Source organism: Rhizophagus irregularis, chromosome 8 (assembly GCF_026210795.1).
Source record: "Rhizophagus irregularis chromosome 8, complete sequence".
Classification (NCBI taxonomy): domain Eukaryota; kingdom Fungi; phylum Glomeromycota; class Glomeromycetes; order Glomerales; family Glomeraceae; genus Rhizophagus; species Rhizophagus irregularis.
The window spans coordinates 2,150,439-2,173,914 of record NC_089436.1 but is presented as its reverse complement, the minus strand read 5'-3'; the positions used below and the strand labels follow the sequence as shown (position 1 = coordinate 2,173,914).

General features: G+C 28.9%; 4 protein-coding genes across 4 annotated transcripts; all 4 read left to right on the top strand.

Annotated features, from left to right (window-relative positions):
- Positions 1–5,852: 5,852 nt before the first annotated feature.
- OCT59_028388 (uncharacterized protein) lies at positions 5,853–6,182 on the top strand (the record flags this gene model as incomplete). Its single annotated transcript, XM_066147250.1, has 1 exon — positions 5,853–6,182. One exon carries the CDS (start codon positions 5,853–5,855, stop codon positions 6,180–6,182), a length of 330 nt encoding a protein of 109 aa, XP_065993975.1.
- Positions 6,183–12,226: 6,044 nt separating this feature from the next.
- Positions 12,227–14,186, top strand: OCT59_028387 (uncharacterized protein; the record flags this gene model as incomplete). The annotated part of the gene is made up of 13 exons (XM_066147249.1): positions 12,227–12,278; positions 12,357–12,398; positions 12,477–12,518; positions 12,597–12,638; positions 12,956–12,997; positions 13,076–13,117; positions 13,195–13,236; positions 13,434–13,475; positions 13,554–13,595; positions 13,769–13,809; positions 13,926–13,966; positions 14,050–14,090; positions 14,173–14,186. 13 exons carry the CDS (start codon positions 12,227–12,229, stop codon positions 14,184–14,186), a joined length of 525 nt encoding a protein of 174 aa, XP_065993974.1.
- Positions 14,187–17,756: 3,570 nt separating this feature from the next.
- Positions 17,757–18,233, top strand: OCT59_028386 (uncharacterized protein; the record flags this gene model as incomplete). The annotated part of the gene is made up of 2 exons (XM_066147248.1): positions 17,757–18,090; positions 18,172–18,233. The coding sequence occupies 2 exons, from the start codon at positions 17,757–17,759 to the stop codon at positions 18,231–18,233; spliced, it is 396 nt and encodes a 131-aa protein (XP_065993973.1).
- A 1,780-nt stretch (positions 18,234–20,013) lies between these two features.
- On the top strand, positions 20,014–20,418 carry OCT59_028385 (uncharacterized protein; the record flags this gene model as incomplete). The annotated part of the gene is made up of 2 exons (XM_066147247.1): positions 20,014–20,219; positions 20,316–20,418. 2 exons carry the CDS (start codon positions 20,014–20,016, stop codon positions 20,416–20,418), a joined length of 309 nt encoding a protein of 102 aa, XP_065993972.1.
- Between the last annotated feature and the right edge of the window lie 3,058 nt (positions 20,419–23,476).

Genomic DNA, 23,476 nt, shown 5'->3' with positions numbered 1-23,476 from the left:
AGAGAAAAAAAATGAATTTTTTCTATGATATCTTTTTGCTATATCTATAGATAAAAAAAAAGTAAAGAAGTTTGATTTTTTCTAGGTCATCTAGGGTACCTAGAGCAGACTATTCAAGAAAGTGAAGAAACTATTCTAACGTTCTAATAAAGTTAATTTGCTATTTCACTTCTGCTTTTGAAAATCAAAAATTTTCTAAGGCAGATTTTTTTAGGATAGATTTTTCTAAGGTATCTAGCTTCTTTCTATGGTAATATATTTTCAAATGATACTTATCTATATCCTATACTTTGATATGGTAGGTTTTTCACACTGCTTGCAAGGATTTTGTTGATGTCTTTTTCAATAGATTTTACATTCTTTTTGCCAATTACAAACCTTTCTACACATGTTTTTTTCGTTAGAAAGATATTGGCAGATAAATTCACCTCTCATTTGGCTCTTAAATTTCTATAATTATTTTTATTTAAACTTTTTTCCCATAACAGTATATCCTGAGTTTAGGATATAATACAGCTTTCAAAAAATGACTGAATATTTAGAGCTTTCAGAGTTTTTTGACGCCTCTGTCCTGTACAAGCAAAGTTTTAAAGCTGAAGATGTTGGTAAATGCTTATATAAAATTTGTGATAATAGTATTAAACCAGAATCCTGAACAATACTGATATAACTCACATTTGAGTTTGTGTAGAGTTTATATTAAAATTTTTCAAAAGTTACGTATTACAGAAATGTTTTCAAAATTTGTTATTCTACATACCCCTATTTTTAACATAACCAGTGATTCAATTTTAATAAAATTTATATCATCAGATTCGTTTCGATGAGAGAATTCTAATAATAGTAAAATCGAATTCCTAGCTTCAATATTGACAGAGTTATGTCATAAAATGTATTTTTACTTCAGTACTTAAAGTTTACTTGTGAGTTATATTAGTATTATTCGGGTCCTGTTAGACTAAAGCATTTTCTAGTCATAGATAATGAGAATGAAATAAAAACCATACTTTCAGATTGCAAGAGCCATTTTTTACTATACTTGTGTCCGAAATTATTTTAGTATTACGGGAAATACATAATTACGTAATTCTGTAATTATTAAGTAATTCATTAGAAAAACTCCATATTCCGTAATTAATTTTGGACTCCGTAATTAATTTCGTATTACGAAAATATTTGACCAGAATTAGCCTTAATTTTGGCCGATTTATATATAAAAACTTTAACAAATAATAACTCGGCACCCAGTGATCCATTTTGGATGATCTTACTACCATTTGATTCGTCTCGATAAGACGATTCTAATGGTAGTAAGATCATTTAAATCCAATCACTAGATCGCGCTCCGATACCAATAACTTGTAAATATTTATAGCATAATAGCTCCGCCAATTTCAATGCTAGCATATGGGCCGATTTGACTCCATTCGATTTTATCATCAACGTGACATTTTGTGAATAATTTGTGATAACCATGGCAACCAATAAAAACTTTGTCACCCATCAAAATCTGATAAAGATTAGACCGTGTTTTGCAACTAACGCGTTTTTAAACTTGATATGACGCTCAGGTGTTGCCTTTGCCAAGAGACTTTTATTTCACGAAAACTACTTTTGACTCATGAAAGAACTAAACACCGAAACAACAAAACTATACCACACTTCCATTTACTACTTCGGCCTTCTTTTGAACAACTTATATCTTACCAGGATGCATTTATAATTCTCATTAAAAAGCGTCTTGGTTTCAATAGACATTCTGTGGGAACTAAACGGGTTTTAATAAATGTTTTCCCTGAAAATGTCTTTGTTTACTTATTTCAAAGTGAACCTTCATTTAGATACAATACAGTATTACGAAAATATCGTTGCACGTTTAAAGGTGAGGTGGGGAACAAAGGTTGAAACAAATTTTGAATTATGAACATTGGAGTTGTCGACAGGATCTGATAACAAAAACAACTGGATATGTACTATTTGTGAATTATGAGGAAAGTCATGAGGTTACTTTTAGTTGGACACAGACCAAATTAGTTGAAAACAACCGGACATTTCAATGTGGTGTTGTCACTTGCACTTTTACAACAGATTCGGGAGAATTTGTAAACGAGTAAGTTTTTAAATTTTATGTGCAAAATTTATATGAATTAAAGTATTTATTACTTTTTATTAGAAATGACGAAAAAAAATTACAAGAATCCGAAAGTCATATTACAACGCCTACTACCAAAAATAATCAATCACAATATAGAATTATTTTACCACGCTCTCCTCTTCAACAATTATTCTTAGATCAAAAGCACTATGTATGATATTTTAATTTACTTTTTTGTTAGAATCAATATTCCTAGTATTAATTTCTTTGGGAGTTTTGTTAACTAAGTAATAAAGTTGACGATTTTCAAAAGACATAATATTATATACTACCAATTTTTTTTCAGTTCCACCACCCATAGTGGTACCACCAAAAAATAACTGAACCTAATTAAAAGGTCTATTAATATTAATATATGTAATAAAATATCCTTTTTAAATAAATTTACAAATTACCTGATCGTGATTTTTTCTTTCAATACTAGAAGTAGAAAAATATCGTAATGATAAGTTTTTCATCTTTAATTAGCGCATAAATTGATGCATGTGTTGTGCGAAAACATGCATATAAGGGGTTACATCTTGTTTGCGATATAATCCAGGTTTATGTGATATTGAATTGGGATGTCCTTCAGTTGCACAATAAAAGGTACGGATCCATTGTTTGGCATCAATTTCAAACGCATCAATTTCTTGGTTTGAAAGAAAAGGTTTTCTTAAAACTTTATAAAGCCGGAGAAATTCCTTCCATAGTTTTTCAATTTCTTGTCCACGAGTGCCAGAAATAAATTGAGAAATTGGAAAATGTTCCAATACTTTCTTTTTATCAGGACCCATTAAAGAAGTCCAATCCCACTTTCCACTAGTAGATCTTGACTTGAAAAACTCAAAATGAACTTTAATGTTTTGCATTGCTTGTTCAATCTCTAATTTAATTTTTTTTCAAACTCTTTTTTTTTAATTACATCATTAAAAAAGCATTCCATCAAAACATCAACAATGCGCAAAAGTAGATGTAATTCGTCAGGAATATAATTTTCTTGATTTATTGCAGGAAATAATGCTGGTTTTCTATTTTCACCTAATTATTAGTAAATATTCATAGTTTTAATTAATTGGTAATAAAATAATCATGAAAAAAAAACCTTTAACATTACAGGCATGATTTCCTGAATTTTCAAAATTTTGTTCCATATCCCAGCGTAACTCAGATTGACAGTTACAATATAAACAAAAATACTTCGAATTTGGGGCGTTCAATCCCATTATTATATACATAAACTTCCAGTCACCAGAAAAAAACAATTCCACTGGCCAATGATTCCCATCTTTATCATATATTCCGTTATTTTGGAGATCAAGAAGCTGATGTTGAAATAATTTTCCTATCTTAGCAAGGTCATCATATTTTTCTCGTCCAACATAAAGACAAATGCTAAAAAAAAAAAATTTAATAATTTAAATTAATTTTTGGTTATTAAATCACAATAAATTTATTACCAGTATTGATGTTCAGGTTTTAAGACTTCTTCTCCTTCATTTAAAAGACAAATCGTCATCATTACATGGCTTTGCTTACGACCAACATTGCGACCATCTCCACCAAGCTTAAGTTTAAGTATATCACCAGAATTGATGATTGCAGGAGATGATTCTTTCCATAATGGTATTAAAGTTTGTAAAATCGTGTAAATTGACCTGTATGCACCATTTCCAATTTCTGCCTCATCAACTATTATACCATCATCAGATTCTAAATGATTAACAGATCATTATCACTTTTATTGATGTTAAATGTTCCAATTCTAAGATCTTTATTAATAAGATTTGTAATTTCAACCCTACGATTAGCTATCAAATATTCACGTATAAGAAATGCTTCAACTGCAGCAAGCCGCCGATATCCATCACGTGCTAACAATGATTCATCACAAGCTCTAACAATAGCATCTATTTTTGTAAGTTCATTTTTATTATCAGGTAGATTGTAAGTTAAAATAATACTTTCGCCATTAAAATCCAATTCAATTTTATGAATATGAATAATTGGTTGATTAGTTTCATCAGTCAATTGATGTTTTTTAATCAAAGATCTAATTGCCTTTCCAGATTCTCTGCCTAAAGATGCAAATCTTTTATTTTGCCCTGAGATGGTTTGAATCGTTGTTAGAGGCCTTTTTCTTTTGTTAACTAATGTAATAGAAGCACCCATTGTTTCTAAGCGACATTCATGCAATCGTCCAATATCAAACCCAAAAATGTATACTCCCGATAAATTAGAATTTGAGCGATTATTTTTCTGTATAATTAATAAGATCAATAAAAATAATTATTAAAAGTTCAGTTTTGAAAAAAAAATAATAATAATACCTTTAAGAACGCATTAACAACACTAGTTGCAGAGCGATCACTGTATATACTCAACTCTGATCTATTTTCTTTCCACACAATTGTAAACCTTACTTTTCCATTTGGTTGATACTTTGTTTCACAACGGATCTTCATTTTAGAAACTTCAGTTTCAACACTATAGTTATCAGGTATTTGATATTGAATACAATCTTTAGAATTTTTTTGTGTAAGTTTAACTGGTGTTGGATAATATCCTAAAGACACTACTTTATACCAAAAATAAAAGGGTCGGTTTCCTGATATGTATTGTGATGTTATAAAAGAACTTGCAGGATATTGATAAGAAAAATTTCTCGTAAAATAGCCATCTAAATAATATTTTATTAGAAAGTATTTGGTAATATATTAACTATATAATCCCAAGTTTAATTATAATTAAAGAAAAAAAGTACCGTTTATAAAAAATAGCGTTTCACTTTGGTTACTTCAGTTATTTTCTTGACTTGACCCTAACACATACGCCATTTTAATACAGAATACGCGTAAAAATATTTTATTATTACAAGCAAAACTAACTTTATAGCGAAAAACTTTTTAAAAGTTTTTTCCCTAACTCTTTGCGATGCAGCAAAAACCAATCTGAAACCAATTTGCAACTCGCGATTACAGTTGTTTTGATTTAACGAAGATTGGTTCTTCATGATAAAGTCACAAATTTTTACTATGATATGCAGCTTATATGCATAATAGTATCACGTTACACCTGATCTTATCACCCAAATTTACTATGTGATCAGATTCAAATCAGCCCATATGGAAAGATAATCTTACCGCCATTAGAATCGTCTCGTTATGATGAATCGAATGGTGGTAAATTCATTCAAATCTAATCACTAGATCGTGCTTCGACACCAAAATTTATTAAATGTTTATAGTAATTTTACTCCATTAATATCGGTGCTATAGAAATGAAACACATATCATTAGATTCGTCTCGATAAGATGAATCGAATGGTAGTAAGATCATCGAAATCTGATCACTATATCCCGAGATATTCGCAATTTCGTACTATTATGCAAATTTCAGAATTTCGGAATACGTAATTAATTACGATTTTGTAATTTTGGATTTCAGATTTGCCAATTGAATTTCGGAAACAATTATATTTTTTACACGAATTTATTGATGGAAATGAGCCATTCCAGCCTATTATAGACTTTGATTTGCCACGAGAGATATATAATTCTATTGAACCTAAACTAATAGGCAAAGAGATACAAAATTCACTTGTCTGCGCTTTTGCAAAAATGTGTAAAGATATATTTTCAGACTGGGATCGTAAAACTACAACTATTGCCAGTAGTAGTAATGCAAAAAAATGTCTCTCCATATCTTCACTTTCAGTATGAGACTTAAAATTATTGATGTTCAAGTTGCATTATTTACTGAACTTGTTCATAAGAAACTTTTAGCGTCTCTTCAGGAAAATAATATTATAAATAATATTGTAAATAAACGTTCATTTTCCTTGCGAATGCTTAGTTTGTTCAAGTACAATGAAAAAATAAAGAAGTACGTTCATGTGAAAAAAGCAATACATCCAAAAGATAGAACCATTTTTGACTTCATGATTCGCTTGCCAAATGATGAATTAGAAATCGCAGAAAATCCTCTCTTAATTGTTTCAAAACTAGAAGCTAAAGGGTGTAATGATACTAATGATGAAACGAATTAAGCAGAATTTGAATTTGTGAAAACGTTACTTAAAGATAATTGTGTCAAAGGGTATAACTCTCTCACCTTCCTCAAATAATATTTCAGACTTGTTCCTATTAATTTGCAACTTTCTATCATACTGCCCATTATGTAATCGGAAGCATATTAATAAAAATGTCTATATTATATGAAAAAATAAAATATATAGATTTTATTGCTACTGTGCCAATCAGGATCAAAAACTTGAAACGTAAAATCCTTCATTTGGGATGATCTAATTGACATGTGTGATACAAAAGAAAAATTCACTTGCAATACTATATACGAAGTCATTCAAGCAATAATAGCATGTATTTAAACTGATACAAAATTATGGGTATTAAAACTTAAGGATTCTAACATCGGGAAATTTTTTAAGATGCAGAACTGCAGAGATCTGTAAAATTAGCAGATCTCCGCATTTTTTTTGTGAATTTATGCGGAAGTCTGCGATTTTGCAGATTTCTGCTTTTTATTTTTTACAAAGTTATGCAATAATCTGCAATTTTGCAAGTTTCTGATTTTTTATGTATGAATTTCTGCAGTAATCTGCGATTTTGCAGATTTCTGCTTTTTTTTATGTGAAATTTATGCAGAAGTCTGCAATTTTGCAGATTTTTGCTTTTTTTTCATTAAAATATCAGTTCGATCTGCAATTTCATCATTGATTTAATATTTAAACTTTGATTAACTCTAACTTGATTTAATTTTTTTTACAATACTCTTTAAAAAAAAAACTTTACAAGACTTTAAAAAAAAAATTTTTCTACAACACTTATTACTAAAGAAGTGAAATAATTTTTTCTACAACACCTTTTAGGAAATAATCTGTTAAAGATTCCAAAGAAAAAATATTTCTATTATAGTTTTTTAAGCTTTGAAACTTATCAAAGAAATTTTTTTTTAAAAAAAAAATTTATTTGCAAGGTTCGGAGTCTTTAAGGCAAATTCGTCCAACATTCGGCATATAATCTGCAACATGCAGGAGATTCGGACTAAAAAGATGTCGGACTCCTTTATCTCCTTCAAAAAATACATTTTACAGAACGCCGAAGGTACTCTATTTCAAACTTTGATATTAGTATTATTTAACGAACGTTAGAAAATGTTTGTTTTATTAATCCAGAACACAAAAGGTACGTCCTGGACTCCATTTCAAAAAAAAAAATTTAACGAAACATTAGCTAAAGTTCGTTTTATTTTTTTTTTTGTAAGTCCAGAGCGCTGAAAGTACCAGTTCCAGACTCTATTTTGAAGGTAAAACTTCGAAACTAATATTTTTTATATACCGGACGTTGTCCAACGTTCGGTTTATTATTTTCTTGTCCTGAATGCCAAAGAATGGCTCCGGACTCTTATTTCGAAGGTAAAACCTTTACCTTCAAAATTTTTTTTTATATTTTTGTTTAACGAACGTCGCTAATGTTCGTTTTTACATTTTATAGGTCCTGGACGCTAAAGAATGGCTCCGGACGTTTATTTTGAAGGTAAAGTTTACCTTCGAAATATTTTTTTCAATTTTATTTCAACGAACGTTAATTAACGTTCGTTTTTCATGTTTTTAGGTCCTGGACGCTGAAGAACAGCTCCGGACGTTTATTTCAAAGGTAAAGTTTACCTTTGAAATATTTTTTTTAATTTTATTTTAACGAACGTTAATTAACGTTCGTTTTTACGTTTTATAGATCCTGAACGCCAAAGAACGGCTCCGGACATTTATTTCGAAGGTAAAGTTTACCTTCGAAATATTTTTTTTAATTTTATTTTAACAAACGTTAATTAACGTTCATTTTTACGTTTTATAGGTCCTGGACGCCAAAGAACGGCTCTGGATGTTTATTTCAAAGGTAAAGTTTACCTTCGAAATATTTTTTTAATTTTATTTTAACAAACGTTAATTAACGTTCGTTTTTCATGTTTTATAGGTCCTGGACGCCAAAGAACGGCTCCGGACGTTTATTTTGAAGGTAAAGTTTACCTTCAAAATATTTTTTTTAATTTTATTTTAACAAACGTTAATTAACGTTCGTTTTTATGTTTTATAGGTCCTGGATGCCAAAGAACGGCTCCGGACGTTTATTTCAAAGGTAAAGTTTACCTTTGAAATATTTTTTTTAATTTTATTTTAACGAACATTAATTAATGTTCGTTTTTACATTTTATAGGTCCTGGACGCCAAAGAACGGCTCTGGACATTTATTTCGAAGGTAAAGTTTACCTTCAAAATATTTTTTTAATTTTATTTTAACGAACGTTAATTAACGTTCGTTTTTCATATGGGCTAATTTCGCTCATCTTCAATTCTTTCACCTTGATCAACAATGTGATAATCACGAACTCTGATTAGCTGATCAGATATTAGTTAGTTTTTTTTCAGAGGTCGTGTCGTAGTTATGGCGAGCCAGTCTTCTATCAGTTGCAAGCTTTGTTTTAGAGCTTTTATGACTTATCAAAAATTGCTTATTCACAAAAGAAATAAACATTCACATAACAAAACAATACCCCACTTTTGTTCGCTTCCCCAACCCTCTTCGGAACAAATGTCTTACTATATTAACTCTTTTATTGTTCTTATTAAAAAAAAACTTGGATTTTCCCGTCATGCTATTGGGAAAAAACGTTTTTCTATCGAAACTTTCCCAGAAAATGTGTTTGTATATCTTTTTAAAAATGAAGAAAAGTTTAAATATAGTCCTGCTAAACACAAATATCAATGTTGTTTTGAAGGATTCGCAGGAGCAGCTAAACTTAAGGAAATATTTCACTATGATCATTGGAATTTCCGACAGAATCCCTTTACTAATACTAAGGGTTATGTTTTACTTGAGGATTATGAAAATACGTATCAAGTCAAATTTATGTGGAATCAAACGACATTATCAGAGAATAACAGAGAGTTCACGTTGGGAAGAATGACCTGTAATTTCATTACTGATTCTGGAGAATTTCAGGAAAAGTATGTTTTATAACGCAAACCTATTTTTAAAATGCATATTTTTTTTTTTTTTAATATAGTAATGAGAAACAAATAGCAACATTGAATAATCAAAAATCACCTGAAGAATCTATTAAAGGAAAGTTTTGTTATATTTTACCGTGACCACCACTTCAGAATATAAATCAATATAGTAAGTTTAAAATTTTACCTTATTAATTGTTGTTTTCTTTATCTTCTGCATTAATATTTCGTATCTGGATTTCTTGCGAAGTATTATTAAGCAAATAAAATAGCTGACGATTTTCAAATTCCATTATATCTTGTACTACAGATTTTCCTTTAATCCCGCCACCCATAGTAGTGCCACCAAAAAATAACCGAACCTAAATGAAAAATTTAAAAGTAATTAAAGTTTGTTTAATAATTAATAATTTAATAATTTATATTTACCTGGTTATGATTTTTTTTTTCAATACTTGAAGCAAAAAAAAACTGCAATGACAAATTCTTTTCTTTAAGGATTCGCAAAAATTCAGGAATGTGCTGCGAAAAGATATGCATATACGGTGTGACATCTTCCTTTCTGTATAAACCTGGTACTTGTGATGATGAATTTATCTGACCTTGATTTGGCCTACAAAACAAATAAATCCATTCTTTTACTTTAATTTCAAAATCATCAATCTCGGAATTCTTAAGATCTGTTCGTCTTATAAACATATATAGATCGTAAAAATCACGCCAAAGTTTTTGAATATCTTCACCACGTCTTCCTGAGATAAAATTAGTGACTGGAAAATGTTGTAGAACTTTTTTCTTATTAGGTCCCATCAACGAAGTCCAATCCCATTTTCCACCCTGTGACTTAAAAAATTCAAAATGTACTTGAATAGATTTCATAGTTTGTTCGATTTGACTTTTAATTACCCGTTCAAATTCCTTTTTTTTAAATAAGTTATTAAAAAAACATTCCATCAATACATCTGAGATACGTAATAATAAATGTAGTTCGTCAGGAATGTAATTTTTCTGTTTGATAACAGGAAATAATTCGGGTTTTTTCTTAGCTATAATTAAAAAAATTTTAAACTAAATGTTAAAGTTAATATAATAAATAAATGCTTTATTTAATAAAAATATTTTAAACTTACATTGCGTATTTTTATTAATTGGCCACTTTAAATTCATGTCCCAGCGAATATTAGATTCACATTCACAATATAAACAAAAATATTTTGAGTTTGGTGCATTTAATCCCATTACGTTATACATAAACTTCCAATCACTAGAAAGAAAAAACTCAATTGGCCAGTGTATGCCATTAACATAAATTCCATTTTCTTTAAGGTCCAAAAGCTGAAGCTTGAATAAATGGCCAACTTTGGCCAATGTTTCGTATTTTTCTTTTCCCACATAAAGACAAATACTATTTCTTATTTAGTTATTTTAACAAAAAAACATATGCTATAAACTCTATCTTACCAATATTGATAGTCTGGCTTTAACACTTCATCTTTTTCATTTAACAGACAGAAAGTTAGCATCACATGATTCTGTTTATGACCCACATTTCTTCCATCACCACTGAGTTTTAAATTTATTGTATCTCCTGATTGTAGAATTGGTGGAACTGATTTATTCCAAATAGGAATAAGTGTTTGAAGAAGGGTTCGGACTGATCGATAAACACCATTTCCAACTTCTTGTTCATCAACTATAATTCCATCAGGATTACCTTGAGGTTCATCATTATCATCAAGTATAGATTGCTGATCAAGTCCTTTATCAAGATTAAATGTTCCAATGTTTATTTGGTTATTTATTAATTTAGTGATCTCAATTCGCCTATGTGCAACTTGATACTCCCGTATCAATCGTGCTTCTATAGTTGCAAGCCTTCGATACCCATCACGACTTAATAAGGTCTCATCACATACACGTACATATGCATCTAACCTTGTAAGATCCAATAATGAATTATATTTTATATTAATGATATTATTCCCATTTTCTAATTCCATACTACGTATACAAATTGGCTCCTCAGATTCTGAGACCATTCGATGTTTTAAGATAAGGTTTTTAACTTTCTTGTAAGCATCTCTTCCAAATGATGCATATCGTTTGTTTTGCTGTGACAATGATTGTATTTCATTAAGTGGTCTTTTTCTTTTATCAATAGTAATTTTATCAGTTGATAGTTCTCTAGGTTGTTCAATTCGTAATTGATGCAATATTTTAATATCAAATCCAAAGACATGTACTCCAGAAATTTGAGATTTTTTACGATTAGTTTTCTACATTGATATAAAATAATTAATAAAATAGTAAAAATGCATAAAACGTGTTGCGCAAAATAATTAAGATACCTTTAGGAACTCATTTACAGCCCCACTAGCAGATCGCTCACTAGATACCATCCATTCTGCTCGTCTTTCTTTCCATGTAATAGTGTATAAAACCTTATTTGCCAAAGTATACTTTGTTTCACAACATAGCATTTGATCTGCAATTTCCGTTTTCACATTATATCCATCTGGTATCGGATATTGAACAGCATTATGGTTATTTTTTTGTGTATATTTAATATTCTGTGGGTAATGTCCGAGTGTTATTATCTTATATTTTGAACAAAAATTTTTTCCTCCAGAAGTGTATTGAGCATATATATAAGGATCATTAGGATAATTATGGTAAAAAATTCTTGCAGTCTACTTGTAAATAATTAATAGTTAAGTTAATAAATACATATATTATTTTACAAAGTAAAATTACTTACCATAACGCGTTATAAAGAGTTGTTTTATATAAATTTTGTTTCTTAATTAAAAAAACTTTTAAAACTTGAATATTAAAAATAAAAATACCTTCTTTTAATATTTTCTTAATTTCGCGATGAACTCTTCCAAACCCATTTACAACTCATTTGAAACAAATGATTTCAATAGTAAAAAAATTTTTTTTCTTGTTAATCAGAACGACAATTGGCTCGAAATTCAAGTTATCACGCATTTTGGTAGTACAGATCAGGATCATGTCACAAAATGTACTTAGTGAAATGAGCGTCAGTGATCAGCCCATATGTCATGTTTTTAGGTCCTGGGCGTCGAAGAACGGCTCTGGACGTTTATTTCGAAGGTAAAGTTTACCTTCAAAATATTTTTTTTAATTTTATTTTAATGAACATTAATTAACGTTCATTTTTACGTTTTATAGGTCCTGGACGCCAAAGAACGGCTCCGGACGTTTATTTCAAAGGTAAAGTTTACCTTCGAAATATTTTTTTTAATTTTATTTTAACGAACTATAATTAACGTTCGTTTTTACGTTTTATAGGTCCTGGACGCCAAAAAACGGCTCCGGACGTTTATTTTGAAGGTAAAGTTTACCTTCGAAATATTTTTTTTAATTTTATTTTAACGAACATTAATTAACGTTCATTTTTACGTTTTATAGGTCCTGGACGCCAAAGAACGGCTCCGGACGTTTATTTCAAAGGTAAAGTTTACCTTCGAAATATTTTTTTAATTTTATTTTAACGAACATTAATTAACATTTGTTTTTACGTTTTATAGGTCCTGGACGCTAAAGAATGGCTCCGGACGTTTATTTCGAAGGTAAAGTTTACCTTCGAAATATTTTTTTTAATTTTATTTTAACAAACATTAATTAACGTTCATTTTTACGTTTTATAGGTCCTAGACGCTAAAGAACAGCTCCGGACGTTTATTTCAAAGGTAAAGTTTACCTTTGAAATATTTTTTTTAATTTTATTTTAACAAACATTAATTAACGTTCGTTTTTCATGTTTTTAGGTCCTGGGCGCCGAAGAACGGCTCCGGACATTTATTTCGAAGGTAAAGTTTACCTTCGAAATATTTTTTTTAATTTTATTTTAACGAACATTAATTAACGTTCGTTTTTACGTTTTATAGGTCCTGGACGCCAAAGAACGGCTCCGGACGTTTATTTCGAAGGTAAAGTTTACCTTTGAAATATTTTTTTAATTTTATTTTAACGAACATTAATTAACGTTCATTTTTACGTTTTATAGGTCCTGGACGCCAAAGAACGGCTCCGGACGTTTATTTCGAAGGTAAAGTTTACCTTCGAAATATTTTTTTAATTTTATTTTAACGAACGTTAATTAACGTTCATTTTTACGTTTTATAGGTCCTGGGCGCTGAAGAATGGCTCCGGACGTTTATTTCGATAGTAAAGTTTACCTTCAAAATATTTTTTTTAATTTTATTTTAACGAATGTTAATTAACGTTTGTTTTTCATGTTTTTAGGTGTTGGGCGCCGAAGAATGGCTCCAGACGTTTATTTCGAAGGTAAAGTTTACCTTCGAAATATTTCTTTTAATTTTATTTTAACGAACGTTAATTAATGTTCGTTTTTCATGTTTTTAGGTCCTGGGCGCCGAAGAACGGCTCCAGACTCTTATTTCGAAGGTAAAGGTTTTACCTTTGAATTTTTTTTTATATTTTTATTTAACGAACATTAATTAACGTTCATTTTTATATTTATAAGTCCTGGACGCCAAAGAATGGCTCCGGACGTTTATTTTGAAGGTAAAAATCTTTGAAATATTTTTTTTTTATAATTTAACTTTAACGAACGTTAGTTACGTTCGTTTTTGTATTTTATAGGTCCAGAATGCTAAAGGTATGTTCCGGACCCATTTGAAAGTTCTGTTTGAAGGTAAAACTTTCAAATTATTTCTTTTAATTAATTTATTAACGAAACGTTCAGTTTATAATGTTTTGTTTCTTTTTTTTCAGGTAAAGGAAGCCGAAACAAGTTCCGGACTTCCATATCAAAGGTAAAACAAACCTTCGAAAATTAATTTTTTTTTTAATTAATTTATTAACGAAACGTTTCTAATGTTTTGTCTCTTTTTTTTAGGCAAAGGAATCCGAAACAAGTTCCGGACTCCCATATCGGAGGTAAGACTTTTCAAAAAAATTAATTTTTTTTAATATTTTTATTTAGCAAAATGTTAACAAACGTTTCGTCTTTTTTTTTTAGGCAAGGAAATCTGAAACCGAGTTCCAGACTCCTATATCGAAGGTAAAACCCTTCGAAAATTTTATTTTTTTTAATATTTTTATTAACGAACGTTAACTAACATTGTAAACGGTTGAATATCAAGCACGAAAAGATGATAAAATTCAACCACCAAATGTAATTATTAAATATTAAGAACGAACAAATTAATTATGGATTGGCGTAGATGGATAAATAATTAGCCGAAAAGGATAAACATTTAGGAAGAGTAATAGGAATCCCATAATTTTTACGAACTCAAATTTTTAGTGATATATAAACTAAGTGATATCTATAATGTTGATAAACATTTAGGAAGAGTAATGATCTACATGATGTAATATTTATTGAATGATTGATAAGGAACCAATAGGATAAATAGAGTCGATCAATTGCGGCTTAGCAATCTTTAACAATAAGAACGATAAGAAAGAATAATTATAAGCCACAAAAGATAGATTATAAGCAAAACACATAAAGCGAATTAAAGGAACATATAAAATAATGTCAGAAAGATTAAAGAACACAAAATAATGTAAAAGATAATATAAAAAGATAGTATAAAGATGGAACGTAAAAGATAATATATTAAAAAGAACATATATAAAAAGATAGCATATTAAAAGATAGCATATTAAAAGATAGCGTATTTAAAATATAGATAGTATATTAGAAAAATAGTTCAAAGATAATATGTAAAAAGAACATAAAAGATAGTATATAGACAGAATAGAAAGTAGCATAAAAATTGTATATATAGAGAGCGGAATTCAAAGTAATTCCATAGTTCTCATCCACAGAACTCAATAAAATATAAGTTTCATTTAATTATTTGTTAATGAAGTTTAATGTTAATTAAAGTAATAATTCGTAGCGAGAGCTATCGAAGTTTGAAATTAAAGGTAAAAGTGGATATAATTTGGGGAAAATTTAGAGAAGCTAATTTTATTTTATATCGTTCAACGTTTTATATTACTAACGCTATTTATGTTGTAAACCAAGAATGTTGTTGTATATTGTTGTTGTGCGTTGATTATATTATTTGTTAATTATGCCGTCGATTATTTGCTTGTTCGTTTAATTGTTCGTTCGTTCGTTTATTCGTTCGTTCGTTTATTCGTTCGTTCGACCATGAGAATGCCCGTTCGATGTGGCAACTCTGTAAATTGATGACAGAGGGAATTGGGGGATCTCAACGTTCGTGTTTCTTTTTTTTTAGGCAAGGGAATTCGAAAACGAGTTCTGGACTCCCATATCGAAGGTAAAACCTTCGAAATTTTTTTTTTTTTATTTATTGACGAACGTAACTAACGTTCGTATTTCCTTTTTTTTAGGCAAGGGAATCCAAAAACGAATTCCGGACTCCCATATCGAAGGTAAACCCTTCGAAATTTTTTTTTCTTTTTTATTTAAACGAACGTTAACTAACGTTCGTATTTTATTTTTTTAGGTAAAGGAAGCCGAAAATGAGTTCGGTCTCCCATATCGAAGGTGAAACCTTTGAAAAAAATTTTTTTTAATAATTATACTTAACGAAGCGTTTTCTAATGTTCGTTTTTGTATTTTGTAGGAACACGGCTCTCTGGACGCTCCTGAACAGAATTTCTAAGGTAACCTTCGAAATTCTGTTTTTTTTTGTTTTTATTTAAACAAAACGTTAGCTAACGTTTCGTTTTTCTTTTTTGTTGTAGGTTTTGGTACTCCAAGGTTCCCGAAACGGGTAAATGGTAAGTTTCGCAACTCTCGTTGCGAAACTTTAAAATTTTTTTTTTTTCAAAGAACGTTTCTAACGTTCTTTCTTCTTTATATAGGGATGCCGGGCTTCTTTAGACGAACCAGACTTGGAGATTTTTTCAGGATTTCAAAGGTATTTACCTTCGAAATTAATTTTTTTTTAATATTTAACGAAACATTTACTAACGTTTCGTTTGTCTTTTATTTTTACTTTTTGCAGGTTTACGGCTTCTGGACGGAATTTCGAAGGTAAAATTCCTTCGAAATTCTTTCATGTTTTTTAATTTGCGAAACGTTTACTAACGTTTCAGTTGTTTTTTTCTGTAGGGTTTTTTTCTCTGGCTCCTGGACGAAAGAATTTGAAGGTATATCTTCAAAATTCTTTATGATTTTTTTTTTATTCTTCTTTAACAAACGTTCTACTAACGTTCATTTTACTTTATTTTTTAGATCCTGAGATTTCGTGTCAAACATTTCGAAAGTAATAACTTTGAAATGATTTTCTTATTTCTAACAAACATCTCTGATTTTCTATTTTATTTTGTTGTTTGTTGGAATCGAACCAACTGGAACAATGTCCAAACCATTAACAACATGTAAATGTGCAGTAAAGAGATGATAAATAGCAATGACTAGTAATAGATTTCAATTGTATTTGTAAACTTGTTAATATATAATAATAATAAAAAAGTAATTTTGATTATATAAATAAATTAGTAGTAATTAATGCAATAAATTAATTTGTATTATTGTGATGTAGATTTTTATCAAAAAAAATTGCTGAGGTATTTCGAAGGTTTTTTATTTAAAAATCTGCGCAGAACTTTGTTATTTTTAAAATCTGCGCAGTTTTTTATTGGATTTTTTCTTTAATGTTTTGCGCCAGGATATAAGATCTGTGCAGATATAATTTCTGAAAATCTGCGCAGATCTGCTCCCCAAAAAATTTCCCAATGAATGGTGGTCTTTTCTTTAAGATGTCATCTAAGCTCAAAATTACTAAGTATAAAATTAATTTAATTGAGCTAGGAAGAAAAGTGGTAAAATCATACCCACCATGTAGCCCTACCGAATACAAAGTTTTTCAACTTTTTCTTAGGGTTTAAAGCCCTATTATTGAAGCATATAGAAAATGTTTGGTGTGATGAAAATAAAGTTCTTTTAAAATATGTTCTTAATTAATTTGCATATCTTGTATAATATCCTGATAAAAAACCTGATACTATTTTAGTATTACGCTCCTCCATGTTCTGGAAAAAATATCTTAACAGATTTTATTAGAAAAGAAATACTAAGATCAGAATTATTCTTTGCGACATCAAATCTTAGAAAAGTATTGGAAATATTTAATAGTCCTTTTAAATGAAGCCGGAATGGCTTTTGGAGAATGACATAAAGCCAATGATCACTTAAAATCACTTATCACTAAACCATATATAACAATGGAGTGCAAAGAATTCAAGCCTAAGACAATTACTAAAGATTTTGCTGGGTATATAGTTTTAAGTAATCATGATGCATCACTTCACATTGAAATGGGTAATAAACATAAATGTATCGTTTTGATATAAAGGAAATAAGGAATATTTTAAGCATTTAGAAAAAATTTTAAATAATTCAAATACATCTGGTGTTTTTATAAATTATTTACTTAAACGTGGCCTTTTAGATTGGATACCACAAAGGCCGATTGGCTAACGGCTAAATCAGCCAGATTGGCCAAGATCAGCAATCTTTTTTTTTTATCATCTTTTTTTTCCGGTATTTATAATTTGATTTTTGTGTTCAAATCTGACTAACTCACCAACTAAAAACAAATAAAATATAAATAAATGGCTGCTAATTTTAAAACCTTTGTGAAAATATTACCAGAAAAAGCTGATAATTGGCAAAATTATTGTATTTGTATTGCGTGTAGAGATGTTAATGGCTGTCCAAATGCATTGCTTCAAAAATTTCCATTTAAAACTGAACGAGTTAGAAATCACTTGAAAAAATGTCAACATTTTAAAAATAAATATCCTGAAATATTTTTTGAATTATTTGCATCAGAAACAAAAAGAATGGAAATTAATGAATTTGACGAAAATATTGTAAGTTCAAAAAGATTGCGTAGAGAATCAACTGGTTCAGTTCATAGTGCTATAACTTCTATATCATTGAGAAGTATTTATCTTTTATTTTATTTATTAATAATAATACTTGATAATTTTATATTAAAACTATTATTAATATTTTTTTATATAGGCAGCAATAATTCATCAGTTGGTACACTTGATTCTTTCATTACTAGACCACTTGCAACTTGATTATTTATAAAGGGTGAATAAGCTATATTTGAAAAATTAATGATTCAAGCAACAGTTCTGCAGGTTTTCCTTTAAGATGGGTGGAAAATAAGAAAGTTCAAGAACTTTTTCATTTTTTAAATCCAGCATTAATTTTACCAGGACGTAAAACTTTAGGAGGACGTATATTAAATGACGAATCAAAAATTCTTGAAAATGAAATGACTAAGAAATTAATGAATGATTCTGTTGGTGTTACTTTAGCCTTTGATGGTTGGACTAATGTGTTAAATCAGAATATTCTTGGCTCTGTTTTTATTACATCAGAAGGGGAAGTAATAATTTGGAAAGCAGTAGATGTAAGCAGTGAATTAGAAAGATGGAAAGAAGTTATTGAAAAAACTGAAACAATGTTTAAGAAAATTAATTAAATGGGAGTTAATCTTATTTCTGTTGTAACTGATAGTACTCCAAGTTATGCTGCTGCACGGTATATTTGCATATTTTTTTAAAAATTAAGTTATTAAAATATTTATTTAATATTTTATGTAAATATTAATTATATTTTATATTTTAACAGACGTAAGCTTCGACTTAAATATCTGCATATTACGTTTTTTCCATGTTTTGCACATCAGATGAATCTTTTTGTAGGCGAAATCTTTAAAGAATCTGAAAAATTTAAGCAAGCATCAATAAAGGCAATAAAAATTGCACTTTACTTTAAATCATCACTTCATAAATATTTTATTGAACAGCTTCGAACTTTACAAAAAGAATCATATGGAAAATATGTTCAAATCGCAATTGGAAATGATACAAGATGGAATAACCATTATGAATGTTTTCGCACTTTAATTAAATCAAAAGGGGCATTACGGGTATTATAATATATTTTGTTTTATTTATTTTTATATAACATTTGAAAATAATTTGTTTCTATTTTTCTAAAGACTTTAGGTTCAAAATTTGAATCTTCTGAGCAATCAACATCTTATCAAAGTTCTGATAATATATTATATCTACCTGATAATATTTCTTATATTCTACTTGACGAAACCTGGTGGCAATCACTTTCAGAACTTGTAAAAATACTTAAACCATACTGTATAATTTTGGATATTCTACAATGTGATAAAGCACGACTGCATAAAGTACTGCATGGATTTGGATATTTTATAAAATTTTGGAAAGATTATGATAACATAGAACTTAATGAGAAAATACTTGATCGACTTCAAACAAGATGGCAAAGTTGGGAACAGCCACTTTTACTTTTATTATGGCTCCTACATCCTAAATACAAGATGTCAAAATTTAAAGATAATATCCCAAATTTAAATCATGTATATCTTAGTAAGTGGCTAATTTATTATTACGAAGCTTGGACGAAAACAAAATCAAAATCAATTTTACGTGAATATGAAAATTTTAGAAGAAATATATATCCTTTTGATGAACAAACAATTAATCAATTTGAAGATGATATTTTAAAATATTGGGGATTTGTTGTTCCATTAGCAAAAGAACTTGAATATATCGCACAACAAATTTTTGGAATCTGTATTAATGCAGCATCAGTAGAAAGGCTTTGGTCAAATATGGGATTTCTACATACCAAAAGGTGCAATAGATTAAATGTAAGTAAAATAATATTATTTTAAAAAAATTATAATTTAATGTAATAATAAATAATTTATTTTTTAAATAGTATGAAAAAACACTTAAAATGAGCAAATTACGTGCTGCAATTTCATATAAATATAGGGTTGATGAAGTGAAAACTATTTAACAACAAAAAATGAAAGAAAATATTGCTGAACTAATAGTTCCTATAATTATTAATAGTAATGATAATACAAATTTAGAGAATCAAGAAAAAAATCCTATTAACTTAGAAATCCAAAAAGGAAATTCTAACACTCAAGATGATGATTCAGATGAAGAAGGTGAAAATAATAAATTCCAGGTTTCATTAAATTGGAATAATCTAATTAATACATGGAGGTAATTATTATTACAGGAAAAAGAAGCAAAGTTGAGTGCTGTAACTGATTTACATTGTGATGATGATATAAATATTGATAAATTTTTATTAAATAGAACACATCCTGCATTAGATAATGAAGCTAAATGGAATATAAGAGACATTTTTATTGATAATTTAGATGTCCCATTTTTTGTTAATGAAAATACTTCAAATTAACTAAATTTATAATAAAAATGAATTAAATAATTGAATTTAAATGTTACAAATTTTAAGTAGTTACTTTTTTTTAATATTTATATATAAAAATTTTTGGCCATTTTTTGGTCAGCCAAACAGGCAATGTCTAAGCCTGGCCAAATGGCCAATGGCCAACACTAACTTAATGCATTACTACAGGATTGGAAGGGTCGTAAATATGTTAAAGATCTCCTAACCTGATGCAAATTTAGTAAAAAGAAGATAGGGGCTCTCATATCAGATAAAAGAAAAAAAAAGTTTACTATAGAGAAGAGGGCAAAATATTGTGCTAAGACTGCTAATAGGTGGGATATTCACCACCATAGTATAAATTTAGGACTGAAAAATAATGATAAAAAAAAAGTAAAAGCAGGCGTCTCATACTAATATTGATTTTGTGAGAAATTAGTGAAAGCTGGGGTGGATCTCAAAATTATTAATACCTATACTATACATGCCACCCAAATTATTTTGGACTGCCGTAATTATAAGTAAAATCCCAAATTCAATTATGGCATCCCAAATTATTTTGGCACTTTACATAGTAAATTATATATAAACCGAATGAATTATGGCATCCCAAATTATAATTATGGCATCCCAAAATAATTTGGGCAGCATGTATAACCTATGCCAAAGATTCAGACCTTATCCAAAGATCTAATAAAATTCAAAAAGTTTATCATCTGTTATGCAAGCTCTTTGATAAAAATGGTTCCTAAGGAACTAAATTAATCACATATATTAGACTTGAATGCTAAAACCTATAGGTGCCAAAATATGTTTGGGATTTGACATATGCTGAAATATAGTTTCAGAATTTTGCTGAAATTCCAAATTCCAAATCCCAGACTATTGCCAAAATTCCAAACTATTGCTGAAATCCCAAACTGTTGCCAAAATCCTAAACCTTTATCGAAATCACAAATAATTGCCAAAACCCAAAACTGTTGCCAAATCCTAAAAGTATAATCTATATAATATAATAAAAAACTAGCCAGTACTTTTTTTCTAGTACCCATGGTTTATATAGGATACGAAGGAGGTGATACAGTAGAATAATTCATAAAAGTTTTGGTAGTGATACCTACCAACATCCTACTGGAGTAGTGTTCTGCACGAATCGATTCATGATACAGTGTGACCCTAATTGCTCCCGAATAATAAAACCGTATTTTGCGAATAACTTTTGATTTAGCAGTCCGATTTTGACGATCTTTTCTTATTTTGATCAGAGCAATGAGTCCTATCGATTAAAAAAAAAGATCATTAAAATTGGATTACTAGATCCTGAGATAATAATTTTTGGAAGTCAAATCAAGTCTAAATCGAGTCCGAATCAAATTGAATTTTAAAGGAGAAATTTGATTCATGCAAAACACTATACTGAAGGCATTGTATCAAAGTCCTCATCTTAATAGAGGTCGTATTGATCTTATTATTTTATCACTCAAATAATAAAGTTAATGTTTATAAGTAATTCAGTAAAAGAAAAATTAATATTAATTATTATAAAAACTTACCGTATATTGCCTAAGGTTGCTTGCCGAAATTAGGTAATTTAGGCCAAGACCGAAACTTTTTTGTAACCAAAAGTTTAGGCAATCAAAAATAAATTTGCCAAAATTTATAATGCCGAAATTATTGCCAAAAGTTCGAAATTTGACCAAAATTATTGGTATAATTCTGGTTATTTTTAGGACGTTATTCTGACCAGAAAATGATCGACATTATAAATTTCCTTTTTTGGAACTTTGTGTAATCTTTGTGAAACTGATTTCACCAATTTTACTGGGAAATAAAATTTCCTTTTTTTGGAAATCAGTGTAATGTCACGTGACAATATCATAATTTTGGCCGAATTTTAATTTTGGCCAAAATTAAGACCGAATTTCGGCCTAATTTCAGAATTTTCAGCATTTGATTTGATTGGTTGAAATCTTTTAGAATTTCCTTTTTAGTTTTAGCAGGCAACCTTAATATTACTAAACTGAACCGAAAAAAAAATTTTGGTTCAGTTCAGAACTCTAATTTTGGATTTTGGCAATGGTTTTGATTTCGGCAATGATTTGAGATTTTGGCAATGGTTTGGGATTTTGGTAATGATTGTGAATTTCGGCAATGATTTGAATTTTGGAAATGATTTTAGATTTTGGCAATAGTTTGGGATTTTGGCAATGATTTGGGATTTTGGCAATAGTTTGGGATTTTGGCAATGATTTGGGATTTTGGCAATAGTTTGGGATTTATGGATTTCAGAAACTATTATATGCTGAAAAGTGTTTCGATTTCAGCATATAGCCAAAAGGTTTTGGCACTTAAGTATAACATATATGTAAGATTGCTGGAGAAACTAGGGGATTTTGACAAATTGGCGAAATGCTGAAATGGTGAAATTTTGCCAAAACTATATGAAAGTCTTATTAAAAAGTTGGCGAAACTTTGGAGAAAAGCGAAACCTGATGAAACTTATTAGTATAAATGCTGAAACTGCTGAAACCTTGCCAAAACTATAATAAAACTATAGTAAAATTTTGGAGAAATTAATCATAGAATTTTGGAGAGGTTTAGGTAGGCAACCTTACATATATGATTAGAAAATCAGGATATCATTTATTAATTTTATTTTTTTTGCTTCTTTTGATCTATTAATCTGTGAAAGATAGTCTACCCTTTTAACTAGAGCAACTTGCTCTAATATCTTATCTGATAGAGTTACTTTTTTTTGAATAAATATAAGAAAAAAAATAGATATATTATATATAAAATATCATGAAAATGGTAACCAATCAAAAGCATTTATCTAATAGTATAACTAGCAAAGAGAAAATTATTAGACATATAGAAAAAATAGCTCAGTTATTTGGACTGGATGAGTAAAATACAAAAGCATATAAAGCACTCTCTGGACAGATTTGAGTATTAGAAAAAAAGCTGGAAGATTATCATTTCGAATATGTAAAGTTTAAAAAGAAGGTTAATTTATTGGAAGTTGAATTGGATGATCTGGATAAATGTGTAGATAGGAAGACTGTAA